Genomic DNA, 14,031 nt, shown 5'->3' with positions numbered 1-14,031 from the left:
GCAGGAGGCCCCATTAGCTAAAGTGGTGCTTCAGGTTAAGAACAGACCTCCGGAACGAATTAAGTACTTAACCCGAGATACCACTGTTCAGTGGTACCTTAGTTCTCACACTTAATCTGTTCCGGAAGTCCGTTCCAAAACCAAAGCTTTCCAAAGCCAAGGCACGCTTTCCCATAGAAAGTAATGCAAAACGGATTACAGTGGTACCTCTGGTTACAGACCCTTCAGGTTACATACGCTTCAGGTTACAGACTCCGCTAACCCAGAAATAGTACCTCAGGTTAAGAACTTTGCTTCAGGATGAGAACAGAAATCGTGCTCCGGCGGTGTGGCGGCCCCATTAGCTAAAGCAGTACCTCAGGTTAAGAACAGTTTCAGGTTAAGAATGGACCTCCGTAACGAATTAAGTTCTTAACCTGAGGTACCACTGTAAAATGTTCCAGACTTTTAAATACAACCCCTAAAACAGCAATTGAACATGAATTTTACTATGTAACGAGACCATTGATCCGTAAAATGAAAGCAATAATCAATGTAAAGTAAAGGTAAAGGTACCCCTGCCTGTACGGGCCAGTCGTGTCCGACTCTAGGGTTGTGCGCCCATCTTACTTAAGAGGCCGGGAGCCAGCGCTGTCCGGAGACACTTCCGGGTCATGTGGCCAGCGTGACGAAGCTGCTCTGGCGAGCCAGCGCAGCACACGGAACGTCGTTTACCTTCCCGCTATAAAGCGGTCCCTATTTATCTACTTGCACTTAAGGGCGCTTTTGAACTGCTAGGTGGGCAGGAGCTGGGACCGAAAGACGGGAGCTCACCCCGTGCGGGGATTCGAACCACCAACCATGCGATCGGCAAGTCCTAGGCACTGAGGTTTTACCCACAGCGCCACCCGCGTCCAATAATCAATGTACTGTACTATAAAATAAGACAGTATCATAGATGAGGAAAATTTTAAAAATTTCTTTCTTGCTCTGATGTCATTGTTTGGATGGGGGGCTTTTATCCATTTCCACAGTCACACAATCAATCAGTCAATCAGCACTGGGTTCCACACAGTCACAAAAACAAATTAACCGAAAAAGCCTCAAAAACAAAAACGCAAAATAAATAGCAAAACCAAAAGCGCCAAATACAGTGGTACCTTTGTTCTCAAACTTGATCCATTCCGGAAGTCTGTTTGACTTCCAAAATGTTCAAAAGCCGAGGCGCGGCTTCTGATTGGTGTAGGCGCCCCAGAAACAACAGCTGAGAGGCGCATCGGACGTTCAGCTTCCGAAAAAAATTGAAAACCAGAACACTTACTTCATTTTGGGGCCTGGGAACCAAGGTACCACTGTACTTCCCTTCGTCAAAAGACCACAGGGCTGTTTGCAACACAGAACGCAAATACCAATACTGATGTCTAATATCAACACACAAATGTCAATACATAGATAGCTGTGCAGGATAAAAACCAAAACAGTTGTATTGATACAATTACTATAAGGAAAAAATACAGATTCTTACAACCACAGAGAAAATCGGAAACAGGAAAAACACGGAAAACAGTGCACGGGTACAAAATCTTCCTTCTGCCCAAAGGTAGCTTTTATTTATGCCTTTATTTCAAAACATTTGTACACTGATTGATTGTCAAAAGAGAAACCTAAGGGTGGTTTACAAAAAGATAAAAACATAAAATCGGGGGAGGGGGAATCAGTGCATTAAAACATGCAATAAGTTAAAATATTAGAACAGGTAATCACATCAGCTTTCTAAGCTTTCTGGGGTAGGCTGGTCTAAACCAGAATTGTCTTTAGCAGTTTTTATATTGACCTGCGCAAAAGGGTTTATATCTGTGTAACAAATGTAATAATAAATGGATAATATATTGTGACCTGTATGTCACTCATAATGGGGTCGGCCTTTTTCGTTTTATGGTGTTTCCTTTGCAATCTGCCTGTGCAATGTCTCTGGTGAAAACCGGGAAGAGAGCTGGGCTTGCAAAGGAAGGGAGGGGTGCAAAAAGCGAAGCCAGGGCTCTCTGCTGCGTCCGATTGCTGCACCATCACCCCAAAAGCCTGCAATTTCGTGGCACATTCCTCCTCCTCCTAGGCCTCATTCCTGCTGCTTGCCAGGAATAACTTGGCACCAGGGCTTCCCATTCATGGAGGAGCTGACTGCCGCCCTTGCTCTGCTCAGCAGTTTCTTCTGCAGTAGCCGTTCTGCATTGGTAGGAAAAAACCCAGTCTTTCGGCATCTGCACTTTGGAACTCCCTGCCGATGGACACCAGGCAGGCAACTTCGCGGCCCTGTTTGCGACGCCTGCTAAAAACATCTCTGTCTGGCCAGATGTGCAAAAGGCTGGTATGTGTTTTCACCTGCTTCTTAGCCTATCGCTCCTTTTAATTACAGTGGTACCTCGGTTCTCAAATGCCTTGGTACTCAAACAACTTGGAACCTGAACACTGCAAACCCAGAAGTAAGTGTTCCGGTTTGCGAACTCTTTTCGGAAGCCAAGCATGCTCCGTTTTGAGTGTTACGCTTCCATTTTGAGTGTTACGCTGGGTACGCTGAGTGTTACGAGTGTTCTCTCTGTTTTTGCTATTGGGTTTGCTCTGCGTTGTTTTTGCGGCTTTTTTGTTTTGTTTTTGTGATTGTGTGCAGGGGCGTACGAAGGGGGGCAGGGGGCAGTCCAGGGGTGGTGACAAGATGGCCTGCTGCCTCCCCCCAGCTGTAGAGCGGCTGAGGGCGTGTGCGCAGTCCGTATGGACATCGCGCATGCGCAGCTGGGCGGTTCGCTCTGCCCCTTGGCTTCCCGCCCTGGGTGCTGAAGAGGGTTCCTCCACCACTGATTGTGTGGAACCCAGTCCACCTACTGATGGGTTTATTGTGTGACTGCAGTACATTGTTTATTGCTTTCATTTTATGGATCGGTAGTCTCATAAGATAGTAAAATTCATGTTCAATAGCTGTTTCAGGGGTTGTTTTTAAAAGTCTGGAACGGATTAATCCATTTTGAATTACTTTCTATGGGAAAGCACGCCTTGGTTTTCGAATGCTTTGGTTTTGGAACGGACCTCCAGAACGGATTAAGTTTGAGAACCAAGGTACCATTGTATTTAATTTTTTCTTGGCTCCGCACGTACATGTGGTCACTTGTGGCTAGAATGCACGCAAGTCGGGGAGACGCCTGTATTTAGTTTGTTTTTATTTCACAAATTTGTACACTGCTTGGCTGTAGAAAGACAACACAGGCCAAAAGGATGAAACAAGGAAATCCAGAAAGAAAACCACAGCCATACGGTCAAAGCATACAAAAAGTCCAAATACCCAAAGAGATGGAAACTCACACCAGCTTTCTAAACTTGCCTAAGCAAGAATGCTTTTAGCGGGCAACAAAAAGAGAACAGCGTAAGCGCCTGCTGGGTATATCAAGAGGCAGGGAGTTCCAAAGTGCCACAACTGAATGACGTGAGTTCTTACAAATGCAGAACGGGGATCTGGTGGCACCTGCAGCAATGCCAGTTTGGCTGACTGAAGCGGCAAAGTGAGCAGTTGTGGGATAAGTGCTCCCGTTGTGACCCACCAGTTGAAGACCAGCGGATGGAGAACTGCCCCGCCCTGTCTGACAAACCTCTGACATTTGAGAGACGAAGCTGTGGTCCTCCAGAGGTTCTTGGGCATCTTATATCCCAGCCCCCTTGGCCATTGGCAACGCAGTCTCGGGGTGGTGGTGAGTCAGAGCCCATTGATTTATTGATATAAATTTAATAAATAATAATAATAATCCTGCAAGGGGTCAGGTTCCTCCTCTTTCTTGAAAAGAGCCTGGCTTTGGCCCGTTCATCTTATCTCTCTCTCTCTCTTTTTGCATGGAAACCTGGCAGAGCCCTGCAGTTGGCATCACTCAGGTGCCATCGCAGGACTCTGAAACAAGCCTTGGTGTGAGTTCACGCACGTGCAATTCCTTGGCAAAGGGGCGTCCAAATTTCGCCTTGTCTTCTGGCTGCGTGCCACGAATGCAACTCCTGCGTGTCGTGTGTGGACTCGGAACTGCCTTCCTTTGGCCAATCGGCTGGCGTCGTGTGGGGCAGGTTTGTGGCCGCGCAGAACTCCGGGTTTGCCTAAAACGGCTGCAGGCCGCAGCGCCGGAGCACTGTGCTCTTTTCGTCCACCTCTTCTAATCCCCAAGGCATGTAAACAGTATGGGCAGCCCTCCCCTCTCTCTCCCTTTCCCTGGTCACCTCTTTAATTTTCCCAGTAAAGGAAGGATGGGTTTTAAAACAACAACAACAAAAAAAATGAATTTTGGAACCCAGGGAGAGTTCCTCACCAAATAAGGCACTAGCTTGGATCTTGGGATCAACATGGGACACACAGCTGGCTGGCTCAGACTTAGAGGGTTTTGCCTGCTCTGTAAAAGAGTCTTGTCTCTCGTGAACGAGGTGGGGGTGCCTTTCCCAGCCCCCTCCCCAACTTCTGCAGTGGGGGAAACCTCTGTTTCCGGAAGAGTCTGTCTTCTGCATGTGTCCAGGCGGTCATTTTTAGCAGAGAAGAACCCAAAGAAAATGCTTCGGGGACTTTTCGCTTTCAGATTATTATTTTTTAAAGCACAGGAATGGGAAATGGTGGCATTCACCAAGTAGGGGCTCCTGCTGGATTTACATCATAGACAAGATAGCAGTGGATGCAAGGTATGAAAGTCACCCGGCTCTGCCATTGGGCAGGGGGGATGAGCAAATTTGTGGGCACCATGCTCATCATTTCGCCGCTCGTTACATTGCTGCGTTTGGGGCTTGCGGCCTCCGGCCCACAACTGCTTCGGGTCCTCTTTCTCTGCCTGCTGAGAAGCTCCCTAACTTTGCTCCAACTTTACACCCTGCAGCACAGAAGAGCGAGGATGGATTGCAGAGGACCGTTCCACTTTGGGGAGGGGGAGGAGACTCTACCACTTGGGTCCGGAGCAGGGACGCCGTTTGGGCTTTTGCATTTGGGTGCTCTCAAACCGCCCAGAGTCCCACATTTGTCTTCCTGGCAGCCTTCCTCTTCTTTTTTTCCCTGAAGAGACGGTGTAGAGAAGTTAATTATTTCTTGCCTCTGCAGCAAAGCGAGCTGGAAGCTCACTGCAGTCTGCAGGTCCTGCCAGCCTCGACTGCAGGAGGCAGGTGCCCATAGCCTATGCCAGAGAAGGTCTGGGACACCGCACACCCCCTGATCCATGGTAAGCCATTGACTCGCCCCCCCCCAATCCATCCCTCTCGGCTGGTGGGGGCAGGGGGTGTATCGCCTTCTGCGTTCCAGCTTTCGCTTTTAAATTTCTTGTTTGGTTTTTTGGGAAAATGCCCTCTCTGCTCACTACAACGCCAGCCAGCTGTGGAGGGATGCTGTCAAGCCCCCAGATGGGTTTCTTTGATGGGGTGGGGGGGGGGGAGGTTGGGTTTCTAAGGAAAAGGAGAGTGAGAGAATTTGGGAGGGGGAAAGGGAAGCTGGAGAGAAAGCTGTCAGGGAAAGATTGGACAATGCCGTTGTTTTTACAGCTGAGCCAAGCAGACAGTTAGAAATGGTTCTGTCTCTCTCTTTTCCCCCCCTTTCGTATCCTCAGTGTGTCGTCTTGGAATGAATTTTGCAATCTGGATTATATTGCTGCATGTTTCGGAGACGAGAGCCAAATGGGGGCCAGGAGGGTGGGGCGTGATGGTTTTTTTAAAATGCATTTTGATGGAAATCTGTTATGCTTCCTGCCCTCCCCCTGGTCCATTCCTGAACTTTTCTTGTTAGTTTAAAAGCAAGCATACCTTGAGATCCTACACACCTATGGTGGGGACTTCCATCAGTGACTTTGGTCTTGGATACACAAGCCCTGTGCTCTAATCCTGTGACTGCCCTGATAGAAACCAGCGTGGCTGTGCTTCCCGGTAAATGTGCTTTGGGAGGGCAGCCTAAAAACTGCGGGAGACATAGCGGGAGAGCTGAGTGAAGGAGCTGTGAGCCAAGAAGTCCCTGGCCGAAGTCTCCTTCCAGCCAGACGTCCGCCAAATAGCATTTGCCCATCCGCAAGCATTAAGTAATAACCCCATATATTCAGGAGACGTCTGCAACTCGTTCAAACAACTCTCTGGCTTTTAGAAGACATCTGAAGGCAGCCCTGTTTAGGGAAGTTTTTAATGTCTGATGTTTTATTGCATTTTTTATATTTTGTTGGCAGCCGCCCAGAGTGGCTGGGGAAACCCAGCCAGATGCGTGGGGTATAAATAAATCATTATTATTATTATTATTATTATTATTATTATTATTATTATTATTATTCAAATCTATATCAATCTCACATGCATCGTCCCAGTGCAGGCCAGAAGTGGCAGAGAGAGAAGGAGGGGCAGATATTGGCCATCAGAAGAGCTGGTTGTGTCGACCTTGTAAATAAGCCCATAGAAATTACTAGCCTGCAGATTTTTTTACTACCCAGCTGGCAGAGGAGCGACAGAGTACCCTTCCCCCTATGGCATCTGTCCTGCATTTCTTGGTTGGTTGCAGAAGAGCTGGGTGTGGGCTTTCTTCCCCTGGCATCTGCTTGCTTCCTATGACTGGCAAGTGACGTGTGGTCAGTGGAATAAGGGGACTAGGCTAGTTCCCTAAATGTTCCTGGTAAATTAGAGTACAGTCATACCTCGGGTTGAAGTAGCTTCGGGTTGAGCATTTTTGGGTTGTGCTCCGCAGCGACCCGGAAGTAACAGAGCGCGTTTCTTCCGGGTTTCGCCGCTCGCGCATGCGCAAACGGTCAAAATGACGTCACGCACATGCGTGGAAGCAGCGAATCACAACCCGTGCAGGCGCGCAGATGCAGGTGGCGTTCACTTCAGGATGTGAACGGGGCTCCGGAACGGATCCCGTTCGCATCCAGAGGTACCACTGTATTAAAGTGTTGTAAACAAAATCTGCCCTTTCCCCCTTATGGCGTACCCAGAAGCCCATATAGAGTCCTTAAGTGGGTTCCCTATCGGTAGGAGAAAATAACAGAGGCCAACCAGAGAATATTGAGGATCAAAGCCTGATCTTTATTGAACTTCTGCAACAGGGTCCTCACTCACCCCACACAGGAGGGACCCTGAACAATGGGGCACACAGCCTTATATAAACTTTTTAAATTGCCCACCCTGCAGCCCTCACACATCATACATACATCACAGAAGAGGCGTCTACAGCAGAAATCCTGTCTGGCAAGACACCTGTTAATGGGTTTACCTGGCTGTTAATGGGTTTAGCTGGAGAGCCTGGCCATCCTTTTGTGATGATAAATACTTAATTCCTGAGTCCAGGTCACAGGCTCCACCATATTCATGTGCCCTTAAGGCAGGATTTGTGAGCTAAGAGACAATGGGGAGGTTTTTTCCGTTTCCTCTCTCCTTTCAGAGAAAAAAATTGAGGTCAGTTTGGGAGAGTTAAAATGGTTCCAGGACTATTTTCCTGTACGGTTTCCGACGTGTGGTTTATATATTTATGTATGTGTTTGCCTTGTAAATTTATGAGTATATAATTTATATATTTGAGACCTTAAATTCTTGTGACAAAAGTACAGTGGTACCTCAGGGTACAGACGCTTCAGGTAACAGACTCCGCTAACCCTGAAATAGTACCTCAGGTTAAGAACTTTGCTTCAGGATGAGAGCAGAAATCGCCTGGTGGCAGCAGGAGGCTCCATTAGTTAAAGTGGTACCTCAGGTTAAGAACAGTTTCAGGTTAAGAATGGACCTCCAGAACGAATTAAGTTCTTAACCCAAGGTAAAGGTAAAGGGACCCTTGACCATTAGGTCCAGTCACGAACGACTCTGGGGTTGCGGCGCTCATCTCGCTTTATTGGCCAAGGGAGCCGACGTACAGCTTCCCGGTCATGTGGCCAGCAAGACTAAGCTATTTCTGGCGAACCAGAGCAGCACACAGAAACGCCGTATACCTTCCCACCGGCGCGGTACCTATTTATCTACTTGCACTTTTGAAGTGCTTTCAAACTGCTAGGTTGGCAGGAGCAGGGACCGAGCAACGGGAGCTCACCCCGTCGCGGGGATTCGAACCTCCAACCTTCTGACCAGCAAGTCCTAGGCTCTGTGGTTTAACCCACAGCGCCACACGCATCCACTGTATTAAAGCCAGGTGCCTCATTCCCCAAACCCGGGAAGCTTCTGCTCAGTTTAGGGAGGGAGGTGATGTTGGGACATTGTGATGTCGCCCCCTAATTGCCCTCGCAAGCTGGCACCTCTTTCCCTAACTGTTCCCCCGTGAAAAATGTCACTGCCCGCCACTGACGACTGCTGTGCTGAGAGCGGCCCTTCAGTGGCTCAAAAGTTTTCTTCCTCGCCAGAAGAGGCTTCTGTTTGCAGTGTTATTTTTATAATGATGGGAAGGTTTTTGTGCCACTCCAGCATGCAGTGTGTAACACCCGCCCGCCCCCCCCCTTTGTTAACACACAGTGTCTCCTGAAAGCACCACGTAACACACGACACCACACAACTCCCAACGTTGTTCTGCTCAGGGGAGGAAATATAGCTACCGAAGCGGGGGCTTGGGAAACTGGCAAAAGACAGTCGTAATCCCCAAAACCTGAGATCAGCCTCTTGCATAAGAGATCATCACTGGCATCCTGGCAAATGGGCGCAAAAACAGGCAATCATCCTGTGGACAGTAGCAAACCATCCAGGAATGGATGAGGTTCTTGGTCAGGACAAAGAGGTGTGATCCACCAGGAACTTGTCAATATTTCTTTTGTCTTACTTGATGGGTGTGAGGTGGAGGTCGAGGGAATTGTTGTTGTTTAGTCGTTTAGTCGTGTCCGCCTCTTCGTGACACCCTGGACCAGAGCATGCCAGGCACTCCTGTCTTCCACTGCCGCCTGCAGTTTGGTCAAACTCATGCTGGTAGCTTCGAGAACACTATCCCACCATCTCGTCCTCTGTCGTCCCTTCTCCTTGCACCCTCCATCTTTCCCAGCATCAGGGTCTTTTCCAGGGAGTCTTCTCTTCTCATGAGGTGGCCAATGTCTTGGAGCCTCAGCTTCAGGATCTGTCCTTCCAGTGAGCACTCTCAAGAGTCTCCTCCAGCACCAGAATTCAAAAGCATCCATTCTTCGGCGATCAGCCTTCTTGATGGTCTAGCTCTCACTTCCATACATCACTACTGGGAAAACCAAGATGGGGCCAAACCTGATGCTCAGGTTTCTGTCACCAGACCTTCCCAATTTGCGACGTATTTGTGAGGTTATGCATGGTGTAATTTTAGGGGTGTTGTGGGTATCTTTGTGAAACTGATGAAAGTGGGAGCCATCCTTTGTTCTGGGCTCCTTCCTGCTTCTCCCATGCGGTGGGTGGAAGTCCTGTTGCAACAGGCCTTCAAAATAAAGACCTGGCCTGCTGGCTGCTGTTTTGCTCCTATACTCCTGGCTGGTGTCTTTGTTTGAATCATAGAATCCTAGAGTTGGAAGAGACCACAAGGGCCATCGAGTCCAACCCCCTGCCAAGCAGGAAACACCATCAGAGCACTCCTGACATATGGTTGTCAAGCCTCTGCTTAAAGACCTCCAAAGTAGGAGACTCCACCACACTCCTTGGCAGCAAATTCCACTGTCAAACAGCTCTTACTGTCAGGAAGTTCTTCCTAATGTTTAGGTGGAATCTTCTTTCTTGTAGTTTGGATCCATTGCTCCGTGTCCGCTTCTCTGGAGCAGCAGAAAACAACCTTTCTCCCTCCTCTATGTGACATCCTTTTATATATTTGAACATGGCTATCATATCACCCCTTAACCTCCTCTTCTCCAGGCTAAACATGCCCAGCTCCCTTAGCCGTTCCTCATAAGGCATCGTTTCCAGGCCTTTGACCATTTTGGTTGCCCTCCTCTGGACACGTTCCAGTTTGTCAGTGTCCTTCTTGAACTGTTTGGAAATCCAAGTGAGCCCAAGGATTTTCCCATAACAGAAGCATGCTTCACAATTTCTCCGCTGTTTCAGCTTGATGGCAGGAGTTGCCTCACCGATACATCTTCCCCTGGCTTTTAACTGGAGTACAGTGGTACCTTGGTTCTCAGATACCTTGGTACGCAAACAACTTGGAACCCAAACACTGCAAACCCAGAAGTAAGTGTTCCGGTTTGCAAAAAAAATTCGGAAGCCGAATATCCTCCATTTTGAGTGCTTCACTTCCGTTTTGAGTGTTATGCTGAGGTCTGCCAGTTTTTGCTATTTATTTTGCATTTTTGTTTTTGCGGCTCTTCCTTTTGTTTTTGTGACAGTGCGGAACCCAGTTCAGCTACTGATTATGTGACTGCAGTCCATTGTTTATTGCTTTCATTTTATGAATCAATGGTCTCGTTACATAGTAAAATTTGTGTTAAATTGCTGTTTTAGGGGTTGTTTTTAAAAGTGTGGAACAGATTAATCCATTTTGAATTACTTTCTATGGGAAAGCGGGCCTTGGTTTTGGAACGCTTTGGTTTTGGAATGGACTTCTGGAGTTTGAGAACCAAGGTACTACTGTATGAGAAATGTTATGTACTGAAGTTCTCACCCTGGGCCAGCAGGGGGATACTGTAGATAGTTCAGGTCCACATATGCAAATAAGGGATCGAAAGTGACGTTCAGTGATTGGATAGTTACAGAAAGTTATTACAATTACGTTTTTCTGGAGCTCTATATAAGCCGGCTGGCTGAACCCTTCAGCTCAGTTCTGTTCTGGCCTGTGAATAAAGAAGAGCTGTTTGAAGAATCGCTGTGTCGTCTGATATGTTCACCCACAGCTTAACAAGAAACCTGGGAGACGAACTGCTAATCTCCTGAGATGGAGACTAGGCAGGTCTTTTTTCAAAGGCATGTCCTTCCTTTTTCCTTAAAATATATATATATATCTCCACCGATTTCTTTGTAAGTAAAAAGGCACGTTATAAAACCACACAGTAGTCCAGGGTTCCCCAAATTTGAGTTTCCTATTCCCATCATTCCTAGCTAGCAGTGGCCAGAGATTATAGAGCTGTAGTCCAAAACCAGCTGAAGACTCAAGATTGGGAAACCCTGCTGTAGGCAGCGAGTTTTTAGCCATGAGTAGAGCCTCCAGTTTCTGAGGCAGTCTCCCTTACCTACTTTTGAGGAGCGATAGTGGAGAAAAGCATCACCCCCTGCCCTTGTGGGATTCCTGGCCAACCTAGGAAACGAGGATCTCGGGCTGGCTGGGATCCCTTTGGCCTGATCCAGCGAGGCTTTCTCACGTTCCTCATTAACGGCTTCGTTCACAGGCACACTTGGTGGGGTGGCGGGAGAGGGCCTCCTCGGTGGTGGCTTCTCCCAGGCAACTTTGGAACTCCCTGCCTAGGGAAGCCAGACTGGCTCCCTCCTTGCTGTTGTCCCACCAAGTGAAGACCTTCCTGTTCCAACAGGCTTTGGGGAACTGACTGCTTTAAAGGAAAGAGCTGGTGCTGTTTTTTATTTTAATTATTGGCCGTTTCCCCCATGTCATTATTATTATCTTCATTGCAAAACACAAACAGACAAAAACAATACCACAATGACAACTAAACGTTAATTGGCTACACATCATCTAACATCACACATATTTGAGAAGCTCCTCATTGTGTTTCTAAATATTGTTATTTACGCACTTCTTATTATATCTTATATATCAGGAACAATTTTCACGTTTATAATTCTCTTTAATATTCAACATTCAATCTACACCTGTCAGGAGATTTGCATTTTCACAGTATTGTCTTAAATATTCTTTAAATATTGTCCATTCTTTGCTCACTTTCTGATTTGTGTTTTCTCTTATTCTCCCCGTCATTTTAGCAAGTTCCAGGTATTCTATCATCTTCACTTGCCAGTCGAGTCTTGTAGGATAAGTCACCTTTCCCATTTTTTGCTACCAGAATTCTGGCCGTCGTGGTTGCATACATAAAGATGGTTCTAAAGTTTTTGGGGATTTCAGTGGACATAATGCCTAACAGAAAGGCTTCTGTTTGTTTGTTTGCTTTTTGAAAGGATACAATAAAAAGGAAATAATCCTTTTTATTGTAATTATTGGCACTATTTAGTGGGAAGAAACTCCCATGAAAATCCTCGTTGTTGCACATTTTACATGGCTGTTTATTTGCATATATTTTAAAATTTTATATATGGATGTTTTATGATGGCGTATACTTGTAATGCTTAATAAAGGTTTGGCGAAGTAAGTAAGTATGGTTTTTAATAGATTTTTCTTTTTTTCTTTTTTATACATTTTTATTAGTTTTTTAACATCATTTCCAACATTCATTTAACATAACTTCTTATCTTATACAATGTTTTAGACTTCGGTCAACAACCTCTGAAGATTTTTCGTTCTTTATCACTTGTTCTGCATTTCTTAATTTCTCTGTGACTTTTAATTGTCATTAACTAATCATTCTCTTCATGGCTTTAATAGATTTTTCATATATGTATGCTTAATTTTTTTAACGATTCCCCACCTGTAAGCCGCCTTGAATCTCTGAAGGCGGGGCAATAATAATAATAATAATAATAATAATAATAATAATAATAATAATAATGTGTGTTGTTTTGATGCCTGGCATAAAATCCCCTCTTGTTCCTTCCCAGGGATCAATGCTCAGGCCCGGAAGCTCCAGCGCAACCGCACCAAGGGCGCCATGACGCTTCTGATGGGTTGCAAGAGCCACGCCACGCAGACCTCCCTCCGCCGCACCGTCAGTGAGAACAGCCTCAGCCAGGCGGGCAGCGCCAGCGCCGAAGGGGGGCAGCAGGAGGAGCAGCTGAGGAGGCACTACTCCACGCTGCCCGAGACCCTCCAGTGCCTGGAGAGCGGCAGGGATGCACAGACGGCGCCCGCTGGGGACCAAAGTGGCAACAGCCTGCGCTACTCGCTGTACCAGTCTCCGCACCTGCTTCTCCTGCAGGGCTACAGCCAGCAACACGTAAGCAGGCGAGACGTGCCTTTGCTAGGCTCTGCGGCATTTAGGTCTACCGCTTTATATACAGTGGACCCTCTGGGTACAAATTTAATTCATTCCGGGGGTCTGTGTGCACACCGAAAAATTCGTATTCAGATGCGCTGCTGCTGCGCATGCGCATGGCACGGTAGAGTGCTTCTGCGCAGGCGTGAGCGGTGAAGCCTGAAAAAATACTTCCAGGTTTGCCATTTTTGCAACCCGAAGTTTACGTTACTCGAGAGTAACATAACCCAAGGGTCTACTGTATGTCTGTGTGTGTGTGTGTGTGTGTGTGTGTGTGTAGATATAGATATAGATATATATTCATCTCCGCCAAGCTAAGCAGTTGGCTCCTTATCTCTCTCGCCCTGACCTAGCCACTGTGATCCACGCAACGGTCACCTCCAGACTGGATTATTGTAACTCGCTCTACGTGGGGCTGCCCTTGAGACTGACTCAGAAACTCCAGCGGGTGCAGAATGCTGCAGCGAGACTCCTTATGGGGTCCTCGTCGCGGGATCACATTCACCCAGTGCTATACCAGTTGCACTGGCTCCTAGTGGAGTACAGGGTCAGGTTTAAGGTTTTGACCTTTAAAGCCCTATACAGCCTAGGACCCTTGTACCTACGGGACTGCCTCTCCTGGTATGTCCCATGAAGGACCTTACGGTCTTCAAACAAAACATCTTGGAGGTCCTGGGCCACAGGGAAGTTAGGCTGGCCTCATCCAGAGCCAGGGCTTTTTCGTGGCCCCGATCTGGTGAAACGCTCTGTCGCAAGAGACTAGGGCCTTGTGGGACTTGACATCTTTCCGCAGGGCCTGCAAGACAGAGCTGTTCCACCAGGCCTTTGGCCAAGGCACAGTCTGACCCCCTCCTTCTGTAATCCTCGTAGAACTCTAGCTCAATGGTTGCCATGAATTTGATTCTGAATTGATTTTAGAATGAATTGATTTTAGAATGCTGTGTTACTTTATTGTTGTTAGCCTCTCTGAGCCCAGCTTCAGCTGGGGTGGGTGGGATATAAATAAATTATTATTATATATATTTGTAAGTGGTGCGCAGAAAAAACTGAAGCGACAGCAGGCAACTTA

The 14,031-nt window shown here is 47.2% G+C and overlaps 2 protein-coding genes across 4 annotated transcripts in view; both read left to right on the top strand.

Annotated features, from left to right (window-relative positions):
• Positions 1-14,031, top strand: part of LOC308572870 (uncharacterized protein) — a gene marked incomplete at its 5' end in the record, with an annotated part of 179,729 nt that overhangs the window by 91,105 nt on the left and 74,593 nt on the right. The gene's annotated exons all lie outside the window — the stretch shown is intronic.
• RADIL (Rap associating with DIL domain) overlaps positions 1-14,031 on the top strand; it is an 81,728-nt gene that overhangs the window by 29,711 nt on the left and 37,986 nt on the right. The window contains exons 1-2 of one of the 3 annotated variants that reach the window (XM_081169396.1): positions 4,362-4,674; positions 12,589-12,923. In XM_081169396.1, the coding sequence (XP_081025522.1) occupies positions 4,668-4,674; positions 12,589-12,923 (342 nt within the window). In that variant the 5' untranslated portion in view covers positions 4,362-4,667. Of the gene's footprint in view, positions 1-4,361; positions 4,675-4,913; positions 5,202-12,588; positions 12,924-14,031 lie in introns of those variants that run through there. The other 2 variants (XM_081169395.1, XM_081169394.1) reach the window with 2 other exon arrangements.

This window comes from Podarcis bocagei (genome assembly GCF_964188305.1).
Source record: "Podarcis bocagei genome assembly, chromosome: 14".
In the NCBI taxonomy this organism is placed as follows: domain Eukaryota; kingdom Metazoa; phylum Chordata; class Lepidosauria; order Squamata; family Lacertidae; genus Podarcis; species Podarcis bocagei.
This window is presented reverse-complemented; position numbering and strand designations above follow the sequence as displayed.